Consider the following 27,910-nt stretch of genomic DNA (forward strand, 5'->3'; position numbering starts at 1 on the left):
AGCCCTCCCTGCAAAACTCAAGCTCTAAATGAAGCAAGTCTAGGTTCTGATTTTCCATCTGACTGGCGCTCAATTTCAATTTAAATGGGTTTATTTGTTACTATCAAAATTACATATATTCCCATTCGGAGACTAATATAAGCGTTAGTCTATGGCTGAACACTGGGACGTACAGTTGAATTATCCATATAAACTTGATATGATAACTTAATCAGGATATTATGGCATTTCCTGAAGGGATGTTTTAAACATGTCAGCTGTGGACCGCTCCTGCAGAGTCCTGTTCCCATACAAACTCATTACAGCTCAACTGAAGGAATCTGAGGCAAAATTCTTCGAATTCCATAACTGATTTTGCTCAAATCTGGAAACCCTTGGCCTCCTGGCAGCCTAAGAGTAAAAATTATTAAAATAACTTCTGTTAAGTGTTCCCATGGTTACATAAAAATGGTGAAACTTGGCAAAAGTTATGAAATTATAAATTGTACATGTCTTGTTACAGGGATGTATTAGGAATTTGACTATAGTATTTATACAGGGATGTATTAGGAATTAAGATTATTCAGGGATGTATTAGGAATTTGATTATAGTATTTTTACAGGGATGTATTAGGAATTAAGATTATTCAGGGATGTATAAAGAATTGTCCTGGGCTCCGTTCCTCAAAGTGATCGTAGCGCTACGACAGTCGTAACGCCCATACTTTAACATAAGACTTATGACTGTCGTAGCGCTACGATCTCCTTGAGGAACGGGGCCCAGAATTTGCATGTCCTATCGTTTCATAAATTGACAGGTATTTCAATGTATGTTATTTGTTTTATACTTAATGGTTTTCAGTGAAACACAAGACACCTTTGCAGAGCTAAAACATAACCTTGATAATAACAAGAATAACATGAAAATTGTTGCAGTAATTTAGTGTAATATATAGACTTTATTTATTCATTAATGACATGATCTACAGTATAGACCAAAATACAGTACAACAACGTAAAGCAAAATATGAACTTAATTGATCTGATCCATTTTAGGTTTCAATAGTATTTTCTACCTTTTTAGTGCCTATATGAAGCTTGCAGCTGAGGATTTCAACCATGACTGCATGATAAAAATGTCGCACAAGCTGTGGATTCACTATCAACTTCCTTTCACATCTGTCAACAAATTGTATGCAAGTATTGACCAAGAAGCCAAAACATTTCTGAAGTGGTTTTGCCATGAGTTGTTTTAGCAGTTGTGAATTTGCAGATGATTCCGTAGGTTTAGTCACGTTCAGATATTTCAGGGACTGATACAATAGTAACATAAACATGATGGGCACATAACATGACTTCAACACTGACATGGATACATGTACGTTTCTGTCGCTGCATGTACTAGCAAATGGAATGTTTCAAAGCAGAAACATGCAGCATGTATGTAATGCATTTGACACAGTTGTTTATTTTTTCCTGAATTGTTTCAAGATACACTACACCATGGATCCATTTTGTTTCCTATTTAATACTAACACGGCTTGATACTGACCTGTTAAAGGTTGGACTCCCCAATTTTCTTGATAAAGGAAAGATTTGTTTGTTTGTTATTCAACACCTCAATCAGCAATATTCCAACCGCCTCCGTGGTGTAGTGGTTAGAGCGCTTGACCGGAGAGCGGAAGGTTGTGGGTTCAATCCCCTACCGCGTCATACCAAAAGACGTTAAAATATGGTACTTGTTGGTCCCTGCCTGGTGCTCGGCATTAATGGGTACAACAAGGACTGGTCGGCTTGGAGTCAGTATAATGTGTCTGAGTGGGGTATTCATGCTTCACTGCGGTATGGTATCTCAGTGGGCTAGCACTATAAAACCAGCTTAAGTCTGGGCTAGTACAAGCAGCCGCACATCCACATCCACACGCATGCATGTCGTCATATGAGCGAAATATTCTCAAGCACGACGTTAAACCCAATTTCACCTCACCTCATCAGCAATATTCCAGTTATATAATGGCAGTCTGTAAACAATCAAGTCCAGACCAGACAATCCAGTGACATCATAAGCATTGATCTACACAATTGGAATACGACATTCACCAAAAAGGTCAGAGAGCCTGTGTATATATATCTCAGAGGTGTAAAACATGTTAATCAGTTAATGTTAGATCACTATGATCAATGTTATGAAAATCAGAGTATTAAACATTTTAAAGTTTTAATGAATCATTGATCATGTGGACTGATGGGTGAAATGATGCATGCAACTGCTCTGAAAGAAACAACCAAACACTTAGCAAAGTCATAGATGTGTTGTGGCTACAATGAATAATATTTTACGCCCATCTAGACGCAGTGAATGTTTCTTATGCATCCATTTTCTACATTTGTACGTACTGGACATACATTTGCGCGTCCAGTAAAACCCTGACATGAATAGAATCTCTGACAAAGTGATGTTGACAGGTCTGCCATGATCAAACAAAGGCTTGCCTGTGGTCAACAAGGACCTTCTAGCTTAACTTAAGAAGATAAAGATGTGAGGGTCAGGGGTCAAGACATATTCCTCAGCGCACACCAAACTCACAGTTAAAGGTTTATCCCACTGAGTCAGTAGACATTCCTGTTTTCTGTATGTGCTAAATGGAATGGGAAGACTTTGATAAGACTTGTGGGAGGAAATGTCCTGGTGTAGGGGGAACAGCAGTAACATGTGTTGTGGACATGGTTGTTAGTCCCTGAACAACATTATTTCCCTACTGCCTAGCCCTTCCTGCAATGCTAAGGCCAAAATGAAGCGAGTCTCACTGGAGCTCCTTTTTAATTCAAATAGGTACATTTGTTACTATCAAAATTATACATATTCAGAAACAAAGTGTTAGTCTGGGGGAACAGCATTAACATGTGTTGCAGACATGGCAGACCTTCAGAATTAAAGGGGGTCAGGTGGTTGAGGCCAGCATGTTTGGTTTAGAGGTATGCCACAAAGATTCAGCATTAAACAATAATGTTAAGACCATTATAAAAAGGATGTTATAACTTATGGCTTATTTTATAACACTATCAGATAACTGGGGATGGGAGAGAATGATCTTTCTTCACATGTTCATCATAACTTCTGAGAATGTGATGTACTACTTGTCGGTGATGTTAGTTGATAAACATCATAGACATCATACAGGTCACTTTCATTATCATTTTTAAAATGTTTGACAAGAATATAACTCATAAAACTCCTGGTTCATTGAACAGGTTGAATAATTAAAATATTGCACAACATTTTGAAAGTAATTATTTCAAAAGATATTTTCACATTGAACAGACTGTAATAACAAACAACTTAGTATTAAACATGTTAAATGCTGTTCCTATCTATTCGTCCAGCTATCGGTGAAGAGGAAGTCACCTCGACCACACCTTAACATTGTTAAGGTGAGACAGGTATTTCGGAATTTCAATTCAAAAATTTTCAGACACATGATATATACCTCATATTGGACACTCAGTACCATTTCACAGTATCAACATTCAAATATTTCAGTGAACTGTTCCAGAAAATATACAGTTCTGGTGCATAACCTGTACACAACTCTGTGACACTGTCTGTGTGGTACTACTGGTACTACAACATAGTTGATATAGCCCTATATTACCTGACCAAGGCATCAAGCTACTAATTGTGAAACAATGTTCTTCCACACAAGTGTGACAAGATGGTATAAAGGAACTGCTCTGTTTGTGCACACAATATATCATATGATTAAGGGGATAAAGTACATTTTTGTGCCAAAAAGAACATTTTGAAGCAGATTAAATGTAAAACCAGTTCTAAGGTAGAAATACATTTCTTTTGAGGGGTCAGATAGGCTATGTTTTGCATGTTCTTACTGAACATGCCTTGAACATCTGTTCAATGTTATTGTTAGATTTCTGAAAATATATACACTGGAGACCATATAAAATTGGGTCCTGTAAAACTTAGACAAGTTACAGGTTTTTGTGGACTACTACTTTTATAAGGTGACAAGTTTAAGCATTAATAGGACAAGTTGAAAATATAATGTATTTCCTAACCCTGCCATGTGTCCAAATACCTGTGAAAATGAGTGAGTGAGTGAGTTAGAATTTAACGTCACCTCGGCAATATTTCAGCCATATAGTGACGAGAAATGTTTTACATAAACAATAAAGTAAAGTTGCTAAATAATCAGTCATCGAAGGACTGTAAAATAACTAGAGTATCACAGATGGAGTCTAAAACTAGCATGAACATGTAAAACTATTATATTTACGAAGACAATACAATATAAAAACGGGCTATAGATCGCCAACAACTGAAGGTAGATCACCATACTAGGAACCATGGGGACTTACATTACTTTTGCTACCTGCATGGACCCTAGCTGGATTTACACCATCCCTTCAGCTGTTGGCGATTGTAGGAAAATTTAGCCACAAATTAAAATGACAAGAATACTACTTTTAAAAACACAGGACGTGAAAATTTTACTTTGAAAATGACCCCAACAGGACTCATTGTTAGAATATTGGTTACAGACAACCTGTTGTCATTCGTGGCAAGGATAGGTTGAGTTTGCCCCAGTGACCTGGTTCACTGTGAGGATTCGTACTTTGGTGGCGTTGGATGTTGCTCATACTATCAATCACATGTTTCTCAGGTCCAGACTTTACTATTAACAAGAGTTCTTAGTTTGAAGTTTTCAAGTAATAAAAATGAAATCAGCACTTACTCTGACAATACACTTAAGAAGCCTTAGTGATCCCACCAATGACAAGTAAGAACAGGGAACCTTTTCAATATGTCATGGGATAAAAATGGCACATAATATTTCCAAGTATTTACAGTTAATATTATAGATTGTTGTTACAAATGACGTGACACTGAAGAAATTTTTGCTTAGTAGCAAGTGTCTGTTCACTTCATATCTATGTGCACACTGACAGATATACAATATTCTTTGAACAAGATATGTGTATAATTAGACAAATAACTTTTGATGGTTGTGTCTCTTACGAAATGATTAACATAAATTTGCTGCTATTACACAATATGCACTGATGAAATGCGTTTACACACAATTCCACGGATTAATAGGTTCGTTACAATTCCAATCACATTTTTTATGCCAGTTGGGTCTTCTGTGTAAAGTATTTATTTAATTAAAACCAAATTCCTAATAAATTACTAATAATTAAGTCCACAACATACCATGGTATCTATGTACCACAAATATTGCATGTCACCCACTGTCATGACTAGTCAAGCATGTCATCGCCTGTTACTGTGTTACGAGCATGTGAGGTGAAACTATTTATACATCATGGTGTCTTTATTTCAAATATTTGACACGGAAGAGGCGAACGGATATCGTGTCAACAACACTTACCTGTATTGATGTGGCTATCGACAATCGTACTTCCCGCGTAAGCTGTGGAATTGAGCAGGTTGTAGTGAATTACCCGTATTCAGCACACGTTTAGGATTTTCCTGGCAAACCGTCCAAGTCAACAATTACAGGTGCACCTTCGGAACAGCACTGCGCGCGTTCATACCTCGCCAGAAGATTAAGTACTTTGCACACGGCACTCTGCGAAAGCAGTTGACTGGGAAAAGCTTCATTCTTTGTGTGGTAGATAAAACAGTTTTCAGTATCAACGTGTCTTTCATTATTGCAACGGTTATAACTAGATCGATGTATGCTTTCTTTAATTAAGAATTATGGATTTACATATGTATTGGGACATAATCCCAACAGGTGCACGGCAATTTGACAGACTGGTTCTTGCCGTAAATCACGCTTGCGCACTGCAAAGCAATAGGTGAATTGTGTTACTTATCCGATAGAAGCAAATGTTTTGACGGGAGTACTGCACTTTACCGGGCGCACTTTTTCAGATTAATTAGCGCCGCTGGGTTTCCCTAACCCTAACCCATATCCCTAAGGATCGTAAAGGGTGGCATACCCTAACCCTAACCCTAAGGATCGTAAAGGGTGACATACCCTAACCCTAACCCTAAGGATCGTAAAGGGAGCAGCGAGGGCTGCGCCCGGTAAAGTGCATTCTAAAATACAGGATGACGCCTGTAATAATAATGTTTTGGCATACATTATATTACACCACACCCACACGTTCATAATTGAGCGTATCCAGGCACAGAAATATGTCGAAGGCAATAAAGTTTCATGTGAATCAGTCACAGCAGGTGCAAACCTGTTTTCTGTGGGATACAAATATTATTTAAAACACAATACGCATTTGATCTGTTGTAAATGTAAATCAAATAACTCTGTATTACCTGGAGTGATCGTTGAATTCATTGACAAACAGACATTTAGAAATGCCTTTTATACAAAGACTTGTGTGGTGGTACAGTAGCGTCATGCATGTATAGGTTATATTTGCCTAACTGCAAGGGGCCTTGGGTGTGACTTGCATAGTCATTATGAATATTACGCAGTATGCATGAAACACTAACATGTGTATGGACCAGCAACGTTTACTGCAGGCCCGGATGATTGTTTACGTCAGTCAGTAATGTTTCTGCTGAATATCACAGCGGCCTGCAGATATAAATATTCAAATCCGGAGAAGATGACTATTATACGAATCAGCTTTGTGAATCATGGAAAGATAAAAAAATATCAATATTGGTTTGTTTGTTTGTTGTTTAACGCCGCACTCAGCAATATCCCAGCTATATGGCGGCGGTGTGTAAATAATCGAGTCTGGACTAGACAATCCAGTGATCAACAGCATGAGCATCAATCTACGAAATTGGAATACGATGACATGTGTCAACCAAGTCAGCAAGCCTGACCACCCGATCCCGTTAGTCCCCTCTTACGACAAACATGGGTTACTGAAGACCAATTCTACCCAGATCTTCACGGGTCAATATCAAAACCGGAGTAGTAAACCAGGATTTCATTCGGACAGACGCAGAATACCAGAAATAGGCTTCACATATTGTACCCATGGTGGGAATCGAACCTGTGTCTTCGGCATGACAAGCGAACGCTTTAACCCCTAGGCTAATATCTATTGCTAAAAACGGAGTAAAACCATACTCACTCACTCTATGTTATAGGCCGGCATGATCTTAATTAATACTGTTGAGGTCGACTTTCAACTCTGCCTCACCTGGCCCCGTGAAGATCCGGGTTAGAATTAGTCTTCAGCAACCCATGCTTGTCGTAAGAGGCGACTAAAGGGATCGGGTGGTCAGACTCGCTGACTTGGTTGACACATGTCATCCTATCCCAATTGCGTAGATCGATGCTGATGCTATTGATCACAGGATTATCTGGTCCAGACTCGATTATTTACAGACCGCCGCCATATAGCTGGAATATTGCTGAGTGTGGCGTAAAACAGCAAACCAAACCAAACCAAACCTGCCTTACCTGGCCTTTCGGGCAAAACATCAGTACCCGGTCACAAACGACAACGAAGGCGCCTTGACCCGTGCTATGCCTAGAAGAGTTGTCTCTCTTGGAATTCTCTTTACCTTTTCATATTATTATTATGCTCAAGCTTTACATACTCCTCACACAAAATAAGCAACAAGTATTTTCAGTGTAATATCTTTATCAATCTCGATAGCGATTTTTGTCGACATGTTACTGAAAGGTAAATATTCAAAGAATACATAACCTTTAGTGACTGACAAATTGATTTTTCTGATAACATTGACAACATCACCCGAACACAACCACCATCAGAAACAACATTCAAAATGTGTGGCATGAATGTGCTCCACTCTTCACACATGCACCATGATCGGTGTAAACCTACCTGTAATCATTCCTTTGGTACAACAAGCGGGTCCTAACTTCATTTTGTATGGATGATAACGCCCGTCCATGGATGATAATGCCTTTAGATCAACAACATCACACATATGGACTGGCCTGCAAGGTCACTTGATTTGAATCCCATTGAACATGCTTGGGACATTGTTGGAAGTCGTGTTTACGGTCTCCATGTTCACCCCCAGACTCTGGATGACCTTGAGCAGGCGTTACAGAGAGAATGGCAGAACATTCCACAACAGCAACTTTAAAGGCTCATTTGGTCAATGCAAAGACGTGTAGAAGCTTGCATTTGTGCTCATGATGGTCATACACGTTACTGAACACTGCTTCACTGTCCAAAACTGACTTGAACCTTAATGTTAACATTTTGCTCCATCAATGTGGCACAATTTGCACGACTGTTTCATGGGGACATGCTTTTGATGATTTGTAAGTCTATTATTGCTCAATACCATTTCATTTTGTTAATCGTGTGTACATATGTTTCACCTTTCTATTCCACCATTCCATGATTTGCAATTTCAATAAATGAAAATGTAATGAGACTGGTTAACTTTTTGTGAGGAGTATATGTTGAGGAACTGAGGGCGCCAGGACGAATTTGACATAACCGTAATTAAGGATAGTATATATTGGCGGTTAAAGTACAAGTCATAAATATTTCCAAATATGTCAACAAGGAAATGTTTCCTTTATCGACGTGAGTGCAATTGCCTAGAACTAAATCAGCTCTCGGTGGATCAGGATACCATGATAAGATCTTCCGCCAGCTATAGGAAGTTATTGGAGCTAAGTATTTATCCCATTTCATCAGAAATGTACTTTTCTTCGAACCACTATAATTCAAATTTTCTGCACTTTGAAATAAGTGATCTCAAAAGGAACTTTTGCACTGAATATCTATTTACCATTGAATTATTTTAATTTTGATTTTGGAAACATTATTATACATCATACTGTAATAGAGGCTTGATCAGTCTCTATATTCTTCTTCTCATTATTATCATAGGCGGATCCAGGTGTGTGTGTGTGTGTGTGTGTGTGTGTGTGTGTGTGTGTGTGTGTGTGTGTGTGTGTGTGTGTGTGTGTGTGTGTGTGTGTGTGTGTGTGTGTGTGTGTGTGTGTGTGTGTGCAGGGGTGCGCACACCCCCTTTTGTCCTGAAAGTTTTTTAAATGACCTTTGAAACGCTCGTGAAAATGAAGTGTGCACCCTCCTTTCTCAATAGTGTGCACCCCCAGGGCGTAGGAACGGTTTTCAGAGAGGGGGAGGCTAATTTATGAAAAGTATTGAAAATCAAAATAAAATAGTAGTTATGGTAAGGTAGGTATGGTTTCGTCTTGAAAACACGGGGGCTTAAGCCCCTCTGCCCTGTTCCTACGCCCCTCCCCCCACCCCTTTCTCAAAAGCTGTGTCCGGCCCTGATTATTATAATCATAATACATGACAATATATACGCACACACATATTGTATTATACAATATTAACAATAAAATTGCTAATATTGTATATGACAATATGTGTGTATGTGTTAAATTAATGTCCTCCAATATACTACTAATAAATTTGGTATATTTTGATGAATGTATGCAGTAGGTACGGGGTAAAGAATAAAATTAAAGCAAAGTACTAAAACTGATGATAGTTCCTTTAAAGTTGAAAGATGTCCTGATGTCAAACTCAATGGCATAATGCCCAATAGCCCATTACCTAATACACGGAAGTACTCAAAGGCTTGAAGCATTGAGAACAATTTTACGCCCACACACCACGTGACCACAAATCTACTACTGAGACACACTGAGGGAAATGTAATTGAAATGACTTTTCTTCGAAAGCTTGCATAGCTGTTAAATTACTATTACTATTGAAGTAGATTTTACACACCACGAGTGAGTGATTGAGTCTTTTTACAGTATTTCAGTTTTATCACCAAGTGTCAGTGTATGAGAGGGAAACAAGAAGTGATACATTTGGGGCTATTATTGCAAGGTTGGTTTGGTTGGTTTGTTGTTTAACGCCGCACCCCGCAATATTCCAGCTATATGGCGGCGGTCAGTACATACTCGAGTCTGGACCAAAAATCCAGTGGCCAACAGCATGAGCATCGATCTATGCAATTGGGATACAATAACATGTGTCAACCAAGTCATCGAACCTGACCACCCGATCCTACTAGTCGCGACAAGCATGGGTTGCTGAAGATCAATTCTAACCCGGATCTGCACGGGTCTATTCTTGCATGGAACTTTGTAAGCCCTGATCCCAGTGCAGAGCTCGTGAAATGAAAGCACGCGCGTGAGTGCGTGCGTACGTGTTTGTTTTTGTTTGTTTTGTGTTTGCTTTTTGTTTACAGTGGATGGGTTAACTCAGATAAAACAGCCCCTGAACAGACAATAAGCACAGTAAAGCGGGATATACGACACCACATCACAACAAGGGTCATAATAGCACAACTACTCAGACCTCATCTAGTTATTTGGTACAAAACGCATTGTGGCTGCTGGGAGTTTATTTTCCACTTACCTCGTGGGATATCAGCGTTATTTTAACAGGTCCCATTGGGATCAGATGGTCAGGGTCGGGGACTTGCCTGACTGCGCGTCACAGTAAACCGACGGCCAGGATCGTTTTCATAATATTGATCCCTGATTTGTCTGGTCCAGACTCAGTTATTTACAACCCGTGAAGATCCGGGTTAGAATTGATCTTCAGCAAACCATGCTTGTCGTAAGAGGCGAGTAACCGGATCGGGTGGTCAGGCTCGCTGACATGGTTGACACGTCATCCCAATTGCGTAGATCGATGTTTCTGGTCCAGACTCAATTATTTAAAGACTGCCACCATATAGCTGGAATATTGCTGAGAGGGGCGTTAAACAACAAACAAAACAAACAGTTATTTACAGGCATACATCATAAGTATTTCTGAGCGTCGTCTAACAAAAGATACATTGAGACAAGAAGCAAATCAATTACAGAGTGGCGTGTATCACATGGCGGATTGAACTCACCGTCACTTATGAATAAACTATCTTTTGTATAGAGGTAAAAAATATACTTACTTGTAGTTTTTCCTCATTCCTGTTGGCGAAACGTGTGTTATAATGTATACATTTAAACTTTATATATGTGTAATCATTCCTCGAGTTCTGTGAATTGTAAATGTGAAATAAGAACTAAATCGCACAGCCTTGGGTTTTGTTTCATGGCATGACACAGAACGTTTCCGGGTTAGAGGAAGCTGTGCGAACAATGCCAAACCAGATAGAAATAGAAAGAGGAAGTAATTGCTCCTTCATAGCAAAGGACAACTAAATAACATTTAGAATCGTATCTGGTGCCTTTTAGAAATCTTATGAGACTTACAGAAGCTCTGGTTTAAGTCCATGCACAGAGCATACGTACCATGCACGTATGTTGTGCTCTTAAACACTTAAGACCATTGTATGTTTAAGGGCACAACACACGTACCACAACCGGATATGAGTGAGTGAGCTTTGTTTTACGCCGCACTCAGCAATATTCCAGCTATATGGAGGCCAACTCGATATGAAGAGATGGACACCACGAAGTATAGTACTTGAAATCCCAAATGTAAATCTACCATGTAAAACAAAATGCAACTGGGGATACTTTAGAAATGTGTGGTTTGTATCATCAGGAAGAATGGACTTATGGGCAGATACATGTTTGAGAAAATGTTCAATGTCGTTTTGTCATAAACATTCAAACTTATATATAGCTTATTCTACATACATCGTCTGGATTATCAGGGTTACACTTTAAATTTGTGAGTTATACATTTTCGGCATTCAGGCGTTTCGAGTCACGTGGCATACAGATTTACTATTTAAATAAGGAACTATTCGACTGGAAGATTGTAATAGAGAAACAAAGTTGGTTCTGACCAAATCACGGTCCACCATTTCGATCAAGTTATTTAATTCAGTTTCTAATACACCTTAGAACTGAGAGTAGACTCGAAGTTCTGTGTTTTACACAGACTATTTTCAGACTGACACAGTCAGCCAACGGGCCTGAAATGTAATATTTGGATGAAGAATAATCCGAACATGCCAATACTATACTCCCAAAGTCACCACAAATGGGCTTCACACATTGTACTCATGTGGGGAATCGAACCTGTCTTCTCCGCATGATCACTGTTCCATCACTATACATGTAACATGTAGGGGGCACTATCTCTGCACTGTTTCCACTTAATAAAAACAAAATGACTCAAATGCAATAAGTTTATTTCATAGAAAATCACATGAACATGTTGACACTGCTATTTCTGGAAGATCCGGACTTAAGCCGCCATACCAGGGTGCCTTGTACAAAGCGATCTTAGCGCTAAGTTTACTGTAACTCCCATTCATTAACGTAGACTTAAGGTAGCCTTAGCGCTAAGGTTTTGTACAACGGCACCCAGGACCAGTTTGCAGAGCATTACACTCAAAATAAGAGTAAAACACTTCACATGTACATCAGTTCAGTATCTGAGATCATCTTGATGTTAGTAATCACAAACAATAGTTGTATAACAGTTTAGGTATTTACAAAATGGAGCTATTCCAAATAGATACAACGTATTTTACAATCATTGTGAAAGACAGAACACTGTTGACAGATTTTTTTTTTTTTTTTTCTGTTTCAAAGAGGCAGTCAACATTATTCCAGCAAATCAAACCAGTGGTTGACATCGTGGGCATTCTTCCTGGCTGTGTTTAAGTCACATCCATACTATTGTAGATGACAATCATGAGCATCTCATGAGCATGATTAGTCTGGAACAACTGAAGAGACAGCAGTCATGCAAAAAACACATTCATGAATAAATTGGACAATAATATTAAACTGACATAAAGAAATAAAGCTATCTTAATATTGAAAAATATAAAAATATATATGTTTATGCACAAGACAAATCCAGATAGAGCCCAGAATAATCCTTAATTCCTAGAGCTGTGGCAATCCACACTTGCCAAATCATTCTACACTTGAGTAAAACTCCTGTTTAATTTATTCTCTTGTATCAAAGAGATAGACAACAATTGAATGAAAAAGATGACATGTAATGCAAGACAACATGTACAAATAAATACCTTAACAGTAGAAGACACAGAACAAGGTTAGGCTCATTACATTCAGATGTTTACTCCGATAAAATAGGTCTGTTGGGTGAGCTGATAACACCTGCAGATTGCATCAGGTGAAGTTTCAAATTAGTCAGTCAGTGTGAGGCTCCTAAATTGTTGCTGAGTGAGTGAAGCAAGCAGCATGTTTCATATGTGTATTCCAAAATCCATCATTATTAGGAAGTCCTAATAGCTAAAAAGCTGCATAATGAAATAGTTGTTTATATTTCAAAGAACCTATTAGATCTCTTGGCCTCATCACTAGAGTACATGCTGTATACCACACAACATATCTTCTAACAGTGTAACTCAAACAACTTAGCCTACTTACTGCATCTGATTTATCGCACATGATGAACTTGTCTAGGTCCAATGATATATTGTTTACAGTAAATTATGTACCCTGAACATGTACAACCAGAGTCAATATACTGTATTCCTCCATGACCCATGAATACATCACATTTACCAATGTGGAGAAATCTATGTGCTGACTAATCTCCAGCCAAATCCACTGAGGAGTGAATGGTGGCATTTTAGACAACATGGCCAAATGTACCAGCATCAGTCCCACAAGAATGTGTCCTTATACCGTACAGTATTCATTTTAACATCTGCCTCCTGTAAACCAAGTGACAGTATTTAAAGATAGTGTATTACAATAAAAAATCAAATCCATTTTGTTTGTAAGTAGTAGACATTAGGGCTGGACTGGGTAGAAACTATGCGTTTGTTTACCTGAAGTAGCATTACCAAAGCCAGGTACATGTACCAGTTACAGCATTATTTTGAGCTAACTCCCTTACTTATGTGAACTTAATTTCTTACAGATCTTATATTAGCTTCCTCATAAATTTGAAATTCCAAGAATTTGTATGCTACACCGTACTTTACAAAAGATATCATTAAAAAAATATTGGTAAACTAGGTTATTGTGGTGTTCATTCATGGATTAAAAATGTTCAAATGATTTCACTTCAAGTGGCTCGTCAATGACAGCATGATGAGTTAAACTATGATAGGCGGGGACTGATTGAGAGGAACAACCATTGACACTGTAACACAAAGCCATATATAGAACAAGCAATTTTGTCGAGCTCATTATTAAAGAATGGATTTAAACTGTAGGTTTCGTTCATAATTTTGCAACTATGAATTTACGTAATGTATCAGACAATTAGTTACACATGACAAATCACATGACAAAACGGGTCTGGTAGTTTATGCAGGATCTGGCTGTGAAAGTCCCGGGTACTCTGGTGACCCAATCCAGCCCTAGTAGATAATTCATAAATTGTGTAGAAATACATAAATTCATGATGCAAGCATCACAATAACATATCAACGGTTAAGTAGACATGGTAAACAAAAAAAAGAAACAAAACACAAGAGGTGGGTTGTAATGGACATGGTACAATTAAAATCAATGAATTCATGCAAATTGCACAGAATTATCACATGATGAGTCTAAGGTACAATCTAAGGTAACAATATTTGATATACAAATTATGTCTTATATATTCAGGTAGGTCTTCTCAATCATTCATCATTTAAAAAAGTTCAACTTGGGGTCAAACAAGTTTTTGGAGTTTAAGTAGAACAAAATGTCTTTCAGCCATGAATATTTGAGTCTGAATCAGAATGTCACAGTCACCAGGGTGCTGTTGTACAAAACAACCTTAGTGCTAAGACTGTCATTAGTCTATGTTAAGGTATGGGAGTTATGATTACCTTAGGGCTAAGGTGGTTTTATACAACCACACCCATATAAATAACCAGACATAACTAACTGAAATGTATCACACAGAAATTAACCATGACAAGTTGTGCCTAAGAAAACATGATATGGTAATGTTCAATATTGATAAAATAAATGTTAAATAATGAGAATATCACACAAAGAAATTGTTAAAAATGATATAAATCTGGGGTCATGCACAAAAACTGCGAAAAAATCCCCAAACACAGAAATTTATATATAAGTCTGAGTAATAAAATGTCCATGGACTTTGGAGTATGTCATAGTTTGCTGAGCTAGAAAAGGTTTATGAGCTGCAGCATTCTTAGCAGACAATTGACAAATGTGACACACGGCTTTCTTCTGTTCCACTTACATGGATAACTTCTTTGAGTGGCATTTAGAAGTTGGTGTGATGAACAATGGGTAGAGTTCTACGGATATACAACTTCTTTATTATTAATATGAGCAACGTTTCGGTGTAGCTAATGACACTGTTATCAAGCAAGTTCCACACAAGTGATAATCACTTGCTTGACAGCGGTGTTAATATTAATAATAAAGAAGTTGTATTTTCATAAACTCTCCCCTGTTATTCACTTACAAGGATGTCTGTTGATCTGTATCTTGCTTACTGAACTTATAATAATGCATAATCTGTCTGAATACCTGTACTTTAACAAAAGGCTGAGATCTAAACAAATGATGTCATGTTTGATTTTTATGGAAACTCAGCCAAAAAGCAAAAACTTTTACAAATACATATTCTCATATGCACATTTCTCATCAGTCATACATATTTCTTGAGTAATCAATAACGCTTACACATTCGATCAATACATACATGGATTTATCTAGGATTCCACACAAAGTAAGAATGGCAGTCAAGTTGGATAAAATATTTATTTAGTTCAAAATAGAGATATTATTGTTAGTCTTCATTGGTCCTGTTATCACATTACTTATATCCATATTAATAATCACAATATAACTATTTCTACTGACAGTTTCTACAGACCTGGGGCTAAATATTGGCCTATGAGCAGGTCAAGATAAATCCAGGAAAAGTTTTGACATCTTATCAAATCTTTGTCATTATATCATCTGTATATATTGATTAATATTCTAAGTTAGCAAGGTATCTTCTCATTAAGGGTACTGACTAGTACAATACTATTTCAACTCCATACGTACTAGATGCATTAGCCTGTGAATATAGTCACACCATCTTTAGGTGGGATAAATCGCCAATACAGCGAGTGAGTGAGTTTGAGTTTTATGTCATTTTTAGCAATATTCCAGCAATATCAAGATGGGGACACCAGAAATTGGCTTCACACACTGTACCCATGTGGGGAATCGAACTGGGTCTTCTGAGTAACGAGCGAACGCTTTAACCACTAGGCTACCCTACTGCCCCCAAATCACCAACACAATAATGCATCATGATACATCAGTCACATATGCCTTTAATACTACAGGTGAACAAACCAATTAAAGCCATAAATTAGATCATAATTAGCATGTTATTAGTATCATGGCTGAGTACATTAAATTTCAGTATGTTGTAGCACTGTCATGTTTTTATGCTTGTTTGTGGCAATGTGGTTTGGCCCACATAGATGATACACTTGGGATTAGCCAATCAAACAGGCAAATATTGTATACACCTGAAACCAAATAGATCTGTGAGTTCATTCAAACGAACCTCACATAGATTCAAGCATCAACCAGGGTATTTTAGGACACTTTCAAAGCCTTTTAACAGCCTCCAGTTCATTACAAGTTGTACATGTAACTGTATCTAGATTTTCAATAACAGGTTCATGAATAATGGTAAAATTACCATTTAAAAAATTGTCATTTAAAAACATGCCCTAATGCAATAAGCATCACTGCTTTGTTGTTGCAAACCTAAGACGCTCGCCCGAATCTTGGGATTTTCTGATAGAGCCAGATGACCCAGCTGAGAACAAGGTTCCACAGTGACCGTGCCACGCCCACTCGAGTGACAAGGACCCGCCAGATGACCACCACCAATACAGCGTTGATAACAAACTGGATCTGCTTCATTCTGAAACAATCACAAGCCAGGTGATAATTACTGGACGTCAATGGACAAATACTGAGCATAGATAGGTACATAATACAATTCCAAAGGAAAGGTTTGGCTGTGTTCAAGGTATTCTAGTATGAGGAGTTTTCTCGAAGGAGAATGTAAAGTATTATTTTACAACTAAGGTCATAATGACCTGGGTCAGTATTATACAGTGACAGCAATATGTAAACCCAGAAAACTACTAATGTCACTCAAATGAATTTGTCTTCATGAAGTGCTAACATATTATGGATAGTTTCATGAACGCAATAAAAGAATCTGATAAGCTTGATAAGCATGATTTCCCTTCAGGCACTAGGAACTTATTGTAGGCATGTCATAATGTTCTCAAATATGCTTTCAGCATAAGAACACAAGGAATTTGTAACCCTACCATGTAGATACTAAATAAATGAGTGAGTGAGTGAGTTTGGTGTTACGCTGCACTCAGCAATATTCCAGCTATATGGCGGCAGTTGGCGTGGGATACAATGACATATGTCAACCAAATCAGCGAGTCTGACCACCCGATCCCGTTAGTCGACTCTTATGACAAGTTTGGGTTGCTGAAGATCAATTTTAACACGGATCTTCACGGGTACTAAACAAATGAGGAGGGTAACGTGATACAAGTGAACGTCTGACCTGTGGAGAGCTCTCCTTGCCTTTGGGAGCTGATCCAGCTCTTCCTTCAGGACAAACTGTTTTGTGCCAAGGCAGTAGTTCTCCATGTATGATGACCAGTCTATATGGCGGGCATCAAAGTCAAACGTCTGCAACAGCCATGAATTCTTATTTCTGTTTGCTTAAGGGATAAAGTTATCTGGGGTTATAAGAAATGAGACAACTTACAAATTGTCAGAACCAAGGGTATTGGATTGAATTATTATAATGTTTAAATTATTATTTCCCTTCGACAGTCACCTTAAACAAATGATTATGTGTTTCCTTTAGGAGATAAACATCATGTGCTGTCAATAACACCTGGAAATTGGCCAACACATGATGTTTATCGACATTGTAAACACAAAAGTAAACCAAAAGGTCCACACACGTTTTTGTGTCTGCACTCATTGACATCGAGTACGGGTACAGCAGTGAATGTCATCAGCCGGCCGTTCGGCTGTCTCCCATGGTAGCATCTGGAACTGCTCATTTGTGACGTCATTCGGACTTTATGTCACAATATGATTTTAATGACGTCATCACAGCTGACGACGTAACAATACAATGGTGTGAGCGATGTTTGTATGTATTAATACGCAGCAAATTTCCCGGGAATCGAATACCATTTGATCACGTTTTTCAACCAATCAGATTAAAGAACATAGTGACTTTTGGTTAACAATGCAATTTAATGCACTCTTCCAGCTGTATGACAAGTTATGAACCATACCACGTTGGGACATGATGACAAACAACCTTATCACCAAGATTTAATTGAATGCTGAAATATTTCCTACCTCTCGATCAGACTCTGACATCTTATCCAATAGCATAAATATATTGTTGTTTTCAAACTTCCACTCCCGAGATGTGAAGAACTCGAGCGTTGTCACTGCTTTCCAGAGTCTATCCTGGATCTTGACAAATCTGAAATGTCAGGCAGCATATCTATCAGAAACAGCTTCACACTGACTGACCGAGTCTACTGAAAGCCACTTTATGACATTTGAAGCAGTGTTTCATGGGATAAAAAATTTGCATAAGCTTTGAGAATAGATCAGGGGTGGAAATAACCCATTGCCCGACGTCCTAGTCCAGTGTTGTTTTCTGTCGGGCAAGCTAATTTGTATATCACATTGTACCGGTGTCCAGTTGACTTCCCAATGTTAATTATGTTGTTTATTTAAAAGATCAACAAGAAAATCGGCCAGTATAGCGGAAAAATTATCACGGCAAGTGATTTTACATGTGCCACTGTACCAGAGTACACTAGCAATTTTAAAGTTATTTCGACCCCTGTAGATGTCTTAAAGTCACATTGCAAGTCAGGCTGGATTATAATGAAAAAAAGAAGAAGAGTTGTTCTAATCACTGAATTTATCAATGCTTGGATCATATCAACAATATTTCTCAAGCCACATCAGCCATTGCCTTGCCACCACCTACTCTACTCAGTTCTTCAACGTACAGTAGTAGTAGGGTTTGTCTGAACTTCCATCACTTTCTGTAAATCATGAAATTAAACTCTAGTACCCCTTTAACAAAGTGACAGATTTTTTCTTGAGTTTATTGTCCCATCAGGTTCACAACACATGTCAGAAACAATGACACTTATAACAAAGCACTAGTGTTAGTGTTGCTCACGAAGGCCTGCATCAAGGGTTGTCTGCTTATCAAGCAGTTTTGACAGACACCAATTACATACAAAAGAATCATTGCCAAATATTCTTATTAGCAAATGCTCTTATATCTAATAGAAAAGTCATTTATCTACTGACACATCTATGAATACTTACATGCGCTTCTTCCCAATGAGGTACATGTAGAAGTCCATCAGGTAGGCAGGGAGGACGTGGTCGAACAACACGTTCACATTCTTCCAGTATCTGACAACATAACAAACGCAACAGATACTGTAATGCCATCACTGTTAATTGAGACAAGTGTTTCCATGACAGTCAGGAGTGAGTGAGCTGGTTATACACAGCTTATATCACTATCGCATCAATATTACAGAAGGGAACAGCAAAACATGGCTTCACATATTGTATCCTAGTAGGGAATCATACCCAGGCCTTTAGTTTGACAACTCAACTCTAAGACTAACAGGCTTCATAGGGAGGAGCATGATGCTGGGAGAAATCCCCAACGATGATCTCCACCATTGTTCAGACTCATGCTATAAGGCTGATGAAACTCTCAGCATGAGTGATGGACCTCTTTAGTATCACATGCCTTCATTTAATGACAGTGAGAAATGTCTCATGAAAATGGACTACTATTTCTAGTATCCTATATAGACAGCTGCCATATGAATGAAGACATAAATAACTTAAAGCAATGGATTTCCGACTGTGATAAAGTTCTTACAAATATACTAAAAAGTCAGAATGAACTGAAAAATGTGTAAGATGAAATCTGTAGGTTGACTGAAAATGTGGGACCTGATGAAATGATAGTAATGGTAAAATGATGACAAATGACTCTAAAAATGTGGGTGTGTAGCTGAATATCTGGTGATTATGGCATGTTGAAGACACATGCATGACACCTTGAAGCCATATATAACATGCATATTTTTTGCCCTTGGTATTGCCTACCATTCCGCCTTAGGAGCCTACCCAAGCTAGGCCTTAATTCTGGTTGTCTGCAACATATTCTCAACCTGAGAACATCCAACAGATGCTCTATCAGGGACATGTTTTGAGACTTTGCAGGCCAGTGCAATGTGTGTGTGCCTTCTTGTCAGTAACAACCTGGGCATGATGTTCATTTTCACCTTAACATTCAAAGTTTCTGTTGATAATTCATGACAATTGGAATGACAGGATGCAGACCTTTGTCAGCATATCTCTGGGTCAGTCCAATGTCCATTCATAATAACCAAATGGTTCACCTAGCAAGCGTGATACTGTGCCATATCATGACCATGTTGACTGCAGTACATAATAATATTTATTGTCCATGTACACGTCCGCAATACATATATACAAATCATTTGTTCCCTTCAGGAAACGGTTCTTGAGATATCTTAACATGCAGGTAAAACGTGAAAGTCCCCTTGTGACCTTGAAATGAAGGTCAAGGTCACCAAACCTGACTTCGACCTTGCTTATAGTGTGATGAACCTAGGTACCAAATATGAAAAGAATCTAGTGAACGGTTCTTAAGATATTCCAATTCGTACGTACGTCCGTACATTACTGTCACGCTAACCGCGCGGCAGGGGATAACAAAGTATTATTTGACTTACGTTGACTTTGTAAACCTTGGGTTGGGCACCCTGGCAACTACATCCACTGGGTTCTTCATGAAGTACTGAAATGCCATCCTCTCTGAAAACAGTAATTAACACCAATGTAATATAAAGACAGAAAAATAACAACAAAATGTCTCTGATGAGACAGGACAATCATTTTCATGCTGTGAATTAGAAATAAACAAAAGACCTAAGAAAACTGTTAACTTCAGAATGCAAGAGAGACTGAGATGAAAAAGTGATTGGTTGTGTATTCCACAGGCTTCTAGCTTTATCTCCAAAGATGGTTATTTTTATAAATGTCATAAATGAAAGAAATGGCTACTCTGTACAACAAATATCTTTAGCGGACAGGACAAATCATGGCCAATCTTCAAGACTTCATACAAAAATATCAGGATCCTGGTAGTCGTGATACCTACCCATCTCACCCCAGGTGAACTTGTTGATCTGACCGGTGGTGTTGTTAAATACAGGTACCTTGGTGGGTCTAGAAAGAAGGGGAAAAACATTTGGTGAGATAAGGCATGAAAGACAAAGACACAGGAATTTGGTTAGACATTACCTGGATATATTTCTGCTGCACAACAACTAATGCATAAACTCAAGTTTAAGTGATGACCACAATAAATGAAACCCATGTGAACCAAATGAACTACAAATCAGGAGCCCAAGAGTTTGGGTTTAATGTCACTTTGAATATTTCAATGACCAGAGCCGATCTTGGAAACGTTTACCACTTGGCAAATCTGTAAGTACGCATACAGTAAGAAACAATCCAGATACATGATCATGGCTAATCTGAGGTTATTACCACTGAGCGCAGCGTTCAGATACACCCAAGGGACACAACTCTGCACAGATCAAACCTGGCATTTTGCTCCCAACATTCATGTACAACATTGTAAACAATTAATAGTCTTGACAGGACTGGCAAGATAAGGCAGTCAATACACAACATATTGATAACAGGAAAAATATCTTAGAGGAACAATTTGTTAATTTTATTTATATTTTTTTAGAAATTATAATTCAAACTTTTAATTATTACCTTAGAAACTTGTGCAAGTCTACCATATAAACTGCTCTGGCTGTAGCATAAGATATGACCCTGCTACAACACTGTACAAAGGGAAGTAACTCACTTAGATGTGCCTGTATACCAGGCAGCAGTGATCATGAGGTTGGTCGCTATATCACAGGGTATCACATCAGCAGTGCCATGAAAGTTACCATGCATGATTCGCAGGACACCTTTCCCAATCTGAAGAGAATAAAGCAGCAAAAGAAGTGAATGTCAGCAGGATTATGTTATATCATTGCTAGGCTGTTTTCTATTGTGTCTTGGTATAGGTTATAGCTCACTGGAGAAGCAGAGGGCCACTACAACACACCTTGGGCAAACACAACAGACCAACCACCTGTCCCAAAGCTAATATCAAAGTTAAAAACATACTTATTAACGTTCCAGCTATATGAAGCTGGACTGAAAATAGTCGTGTGTTGACCAGAGAATCTACTGATTGATAGTAAACACAATGATGGGGGGAGGGGGTACATGTCGCTTCTTAAGAACAGAATACGTTGATAGAGACCTACCCTAACCCAGATTCCTCACAGAGTAAATACGCATAGATCCACTGACTGACTGACTGAGTTTAGTTTTACGCCGCATTAAGCACTATTCCAGCTACATCACGGCCGGGGAACACAAGAAATGGGCTTCACACATTGTACCCATGTGGGGATTCGAACCCGGGTCTTCGGCGTGACGAGCCAACGCTTTAACCACTAGGCTACCCCACCGCCCCCGCATAGATCCAAGTCTTGTTGGTAGGACACACTAAAGTTACAGCTAAGAGATGGCTGATGGATTATGAGGACAATCCCAACTCGCTACCAATTTGGAAATCTCTGGACACAAGCATGAGCAAGTAAGGGCATCTACTTCTTACTAGTGGACTTAAACCACCTCCAGTTAATGGCATCAGAAGCTGATGAAGGCAGCACTGGACAAGGTTTTAAAAAGAAAATATTGTGATGTAGTGTGTATTCTCAAATAATTTAAACTGCTACATTGCTAATGTATGAAAAGTTGACATCAGTTACAGGCATGGAGACACATTCTATCAGACTGATCCTATCAATTTTTATATATACTAGCCACATAAAGAAACTGTGCATTGTCAAAATATTATCCCAGTTGATAAGTACGATAACAATGTCAAAGGTACATATAAACTTAAATGGAGGGATCATGAGACCATAACAAGTCGGGAGAATTTCAATTGAAAAGTCAATCACAATGACGTCACGGGTCCACAAGCGGGACAGGGGTCAAACGACCATGTCACAAGCTCAATAACGGGTATGTCCACCATCGGCATTGGGAACAGCAGTGCATCGACGACGCATAGAGCCTATCAAACGTGCATGGAAGGCTTGTGGGATGTCACGCCAGATTCACTCAAGTTCTGTTGCAACCCTGTCGTATGAGGGTGGGCATTGTCCTGTTGGAAGGTTAACCCAGGGCCATGACGTTGCAGAAAAGGAATTGCCACAGGTCGAAGAATCTGATCCCTGTAGCCCACACCAGTTAAGTTGCCCTGAACAATCACCAAAGGAGTTCTTTGGCATGCTGTTATTACACCCCAAATCATCACGGAACAACCACCAAAGCAATTCCTCTCCAAGACACAGGCCTGTGCATAACGTTTTCCCACGTGTCTATAGGCACATTGACGTCCATCGCTATGGGAAATGTTAACCTGGACTCAACTGTAAGAACAACATTTCTCCACCAAAACAAGGGTCTGCGGACATGATTTTGGCACCACATTCGGGCAAACTTGTCGATGACGTTGTGTCAGGATAGGCCGTATGGCGGGACGTCGTGGTCTGATCCCGTGATGACGTTAACGTTGTCAAACTGTGTTGGGGTGGATACGGCGAAGTCCTGGGATGGTTTGGGCAGTCATCACTGCAGTCTGAAACCTGTGGCGAAGATTGGTCACCCTTATCCATCTGTCCTGTCTTGGCGTTGTTACACGTAGACGTCCAGAACGTGGCCGATTGATGACGTCATTTGTGTTCTGGTAGTGTCTCACCAGTGCAGAAATGGTGTTCCGGTGGCAGTGGAAATGTGCAGCCACTTGTCGTTGAGACATTCCCCCACGGACCATCCCAATGGCCTCATGACGTTGTGCAGACGTGAGCCTTGGCATGCTATGCGTTTCAATAGCCGTTTAATTTTTTGAACGATCGCAAGGGCAGGGGTTGAGCTTTCCAAAGTGACAGTATTGTGTGGCATTCATTTGCTCTGTTTCTCTTTCCCGGAATGCACGTGCAACAACGTATTGCACGTCTCAAGGACGAACCCACTGACGTCACGGAACGTGGCACGTGCATGCATGTTGGATACATGTCACTAGTCTCTGAGTTTAAATCCTTATGTGTCTACACAGGTTTGATAAATTTAGATTTTAAATGTTTGTATGCACAGTTTCTTTATGTGCCTAGTATATATCTGTGAGAAAAGCAGTGAGAACTTACTGCTGCAAGCAATCCAGTGGGTCCATTGAAGTTGTCCACCCAGCCCTGCAAGACACAAGTTAAAAATTACAACTGATGATGAATTTGCAGAAACAACAGCATTGTAGCTTAGGTCATCTTGGTAATAACTTAAAAAGAAGATAATTTGACAAACAGTTACAGATTCAGTTTTGAAGATTAGTCCAAAGTCAAAGTCTTCTTTCTCTCCTGGGTAATAATGGTTTGTACATGCACACAAATTCCCAGGTGGTCTTCAAGTGGTAGATAAGCTGCAGACTTACTTAAAAATGAAATTTTTAGAGTAAAATTAATATTTTATACTTATCCTGACTCATGCTTATTGCTTGTCTTCTTCTTCTGGCGAACCTAGTGGAACACTTGTATCTCCCAATTGAAGTTCCCTTCAATAAAAAATCACTCATTAGTACTGACCACGAGTTACCTCCCTTCCACAAGCGCGGGAACGAGGGCGCCACCCGAACCCATGTGCCTCACTCTCTCCTCATATACTGAGCCCAACACCTGAATTTCCAGGGAAATCCAAAGTGTTATGTGGGGAGGATGGGAGGGCTTACCTCATGAGTCAGGATAAGTATAAAATATTAATTTTACTCTAAAAATTTCATATTTTTCCTTATCCTGACTCATGCTTATTGCTTGTAGAATCCTACGGATAAGGAGGTGGGATTATATATACTTTGGATTTTACTAATTAGTGATTTGAACTGAGATGATTGCAATAACCCTATGGGAACTTCATAAAGGCACTGAACTGAAGAATTCCTGCTGTTAACTTATCAGCTGCCATATAAGGGTTATTACAATTTACTGAATATAATAAAAGTATATATAACATTAAGTAAGCTGAAGCCATTAATGTGATAGTATAAACTCTTGATAGTTTATAGTGAATACTTTTTATAATGAACCAAAGTATTAAGCTTACAATATGCATATATATAAGCTATAATATAACTGTGCTTAAGATATAACTATAACTTAAGCTGTATAATAGTAACCAATTACTGAGAATTTGTTAACTAATACATGTCATGAACTGAACATATGACTGAGCTTAAGGATTGAAACTTAAGCTGAACATATATATAATAGTAGAACTCCTAAGAGTTGTAGGCATATATATAGTATGATATAGAATCACAGTACCGTATAACAGCAAAAGACTCCCTAGAGTTTATTAGCTAATATACTTTATGATATGAGTATAGTACTGTGCTTAAGATATAATTAACTTGAGCTACCTAAATAGCCAAAAAAACTCCGTACAGTTTGTTAGCTAAAACATTTTATACATAATGCTTAAGATATGATGAAACTTAAGCAAAATATATAATAGCAAAAAACTCTTTAGAGTTTGTTAGCTAATATACTTATGATATAAACATAGTACTGAGCTTAAGATATGAATTAACTTAAGCTACATATATAATAGCAAAAAACTCCGTAGAGTTTGTTAGCTAATACATTTTATAATGTACCCATAATGCTTAAGATATGATGAAACTTAAGCTAAATATATAATAGCAAAAAACTCTTTAGAGTTTGTTAGCTAATATACTTATATGATATAAACATAGTACTGAGCTTAAAGGTCACATGCAACGTAAAACACAACTTTGCAGATTCTGATACCTTTCGGTATGGACTTACCGAAACAAAGCGTCAAAAATGCAAATTCAACTTATAAAGTTGAAAAATAACGCAATGAAAAAACCCCCGCGAAATCGGAGTTCAAACGTTTCACTAATTTTCCCCAGACTTTTCTGGGGAATACAGGTTTAAACAGCTGGGCTGCGCTCATAGCACGTGCGCAGTGAAATAGGTTCGCGCAACTTGGAAGCGGGCTGTCCGGTGAATACTCGGTGAAGGCTTTGGTGAGAGCTATTTTCATAATGTTTTGTTGATATCTCACAGGCGCGAGCTTTTGTATGTTATGACAGTATAATGAGCTGACACAATTTCTAACTGTGATATAGATATGTCGCTGTCACAGACAAAACTCAATGTCTTGTTTTATTGACACCCGTGTGTCTGCCTGCCTGTCTGCTAATGACAATATTCAATACACAACTGCGATCACTGACCACATGCAATTTGAACTTAACACCAATCAGGCTATACACCATAAACAAAACGCATTGATTTATGGCCCGAGTTCGGTCTCTGTCACATTATGTAATTACACAGACAGGCAGGTGTGATACTTGAACACATGACATGTTATGATGTCTGTTGATTGCAAAATGTTATACACAAAAAATGAGCATGTATTTACAAAACCCAACATCTCTATATATACACACACAATGAGCCGTGAAGGCGACATCTGCTAATGAACCAGCCGTTACACTTGAGTGCACACCCACCCGCTCTGACTGGGTTCGGTATCCCGGCTGCTTCGTTTCGAGGGAGGTAAACCCAAGTACAAAATATTGCACTTTTGATTTGCGATTATATGCTTATAATTTTGTTTATTTGTTTTTTCATAATCAGCAATGCGTATTATATGTCATGAATAAGTGATAATTGTGTTTTAATTATGTTTGATTTTTTGGCTGCATGTGACCTTTAAGATATGAATTAACTTAAGCTACATATATAATAGCCAAAAACTCCGTAGAGTTTGTTAGCTAATACATGTTATAATGTAACCATAATGCTTAAGATATGATGAAACTTAAGCTAAATATATAATAGCGAAAAACTCCGTAGAGTTTGTTAGCTAATACATGTTATAATGTAACCATAATGCTTAAGATATGATGAAACTTAAGCAAAATATATAATAGCAAAAACTCTTGAGAGTTTGTTAGCTAATATACTTATATGATATAAACATAGTACTGAGCTTAAGATATGAATAAACTTAAGCTACATATAATAATAGCAAAAACTCTGTAGAGTTTGTTAGCTAATACATTATAATGTAACCATAGAATTGAGCTTAAGATATGATTAACTTAAGCTAAATATATAATAACAAACTCCGTAGAGTTGTTAGCTTATATATAGTATGATATAAACACCATAGTACTGAGCTTAAGATAATAAATTAAACTCAAGCAAAATATATAGATAGCATGTATCTATTAGTACTGTCATCCGATAAGTATAAAATCTGTAAGATAGACTTATCTTCTCCGTGGAACTGTCAACTGTTGAGCGAGGACCATGGGACCGAAACGGTGGATACCTGAGACTTCCTTGGTGGTGATATTTCTCAGATAGTGGTTGGCAAACACCATATCGGATCTCCAGAAACATCCCTCCATTATGGTATTCAACGAACAATTCCCATGTAGAGCGAGAGTTGAGGCTAGTGCTCTAATTTTGTGAGGATTAGAAGCTCTTGGAGGGTCGCGTCCAACAGCCTTGTAGGCACGTAGTATGACAGTTCTGATCCAGATAGAGATAGTAGTACGTAAGACTTCCGTCTCGTGAGCTGTAGATATAGGGATAAATAATCTCTTGAATATCCCTGCTCTATTTGGATCGTTGGAGATATATTTTCAGTGTACGAACTGGGCATAGTGATAGATCCATCGTGATCATGCGGTCCAAGTATGGATGAGAGAGCTGGGACGATGGAATAATCTGTCTGGTTGACCTGGCAGTTGG

At 38.4% G+C, this 27,910-nt stretch overlaps 2 protein-coding genes across 3 annotated transcripts in view; both read right to left on the reverse strand.

The window, feature by feature from the left end:
* Positions 1-10,999, reverse strand: part of LOC124281826 (muscle LIM protein Mlp84B-like) — a 30,454-nt gene extending 19,455 nt beyond the window's left edge. Inside the window, exon 1 of one of the 2 annotated variants that reach the window (XM_046717821.1) lies at positions 10,880-10,999. In XM_046717821.1, coding sequence (XP_046573777.1) covers positions 10,880-10,896 — 17 coding nt within the window. In that variant the 5' untranslated portion in view covers positions 10,897-10,999. Of the gene's footprint in view, positions 1-5,387; positions 5,899-10,879 lie in introns of those variants that run through there. The other variant, XM_046717822.1, reaches the window with a different exon arrangement.
* Positions 11,000-12,469: 1,470 nt separating this feature from the next.
* Positions 12,470-27,910, reverse strand: part of LOC124281828 (fatty acyl-CoA reductase 1-like) — a 37,462-nt gene continuing 22,021 nt past the window's right edge. The window contains 8 exon segments of the mRNA XM_046717823.1: positions 12,470-16,770; positions 17,440-17,567; positions 18,258-18,387; positions 19,257-19,346; positions 20,714-20,795; positions 21,142-21,209; positions 21,865-21,983; positions 24,272-24,316. Coding sequence (XP_046573779.1) covers positions 16,611-16,770; positions 17,440-17,567; positions 18,258-18,387; positions 19,257-19,346; positions 20,714-20,795; positions 21,142-21,209; positions 21,865-21,983; positions 24,272-24,316 — 822 coding nt within the window. The 3' untranslated portion in view covers positions 12,470-16,610.

Source organism: Haliotis rubra, unplaced genomic scaffold, assembly GCF_003918875.1.
Source record: "Haliotis rubra isolate DU_JTF1 unplaced genomic scaffold, ASM391887v1 Scf29, whole genome shotgun sequence".
Classification (NCBI taxonomy): domain Eukaryota; kingdom Metazoa; phylum Mollusca; class Gastropoda; order Lepetellida; family Haliotidae; genus Haliotis; species Haliotis rubra.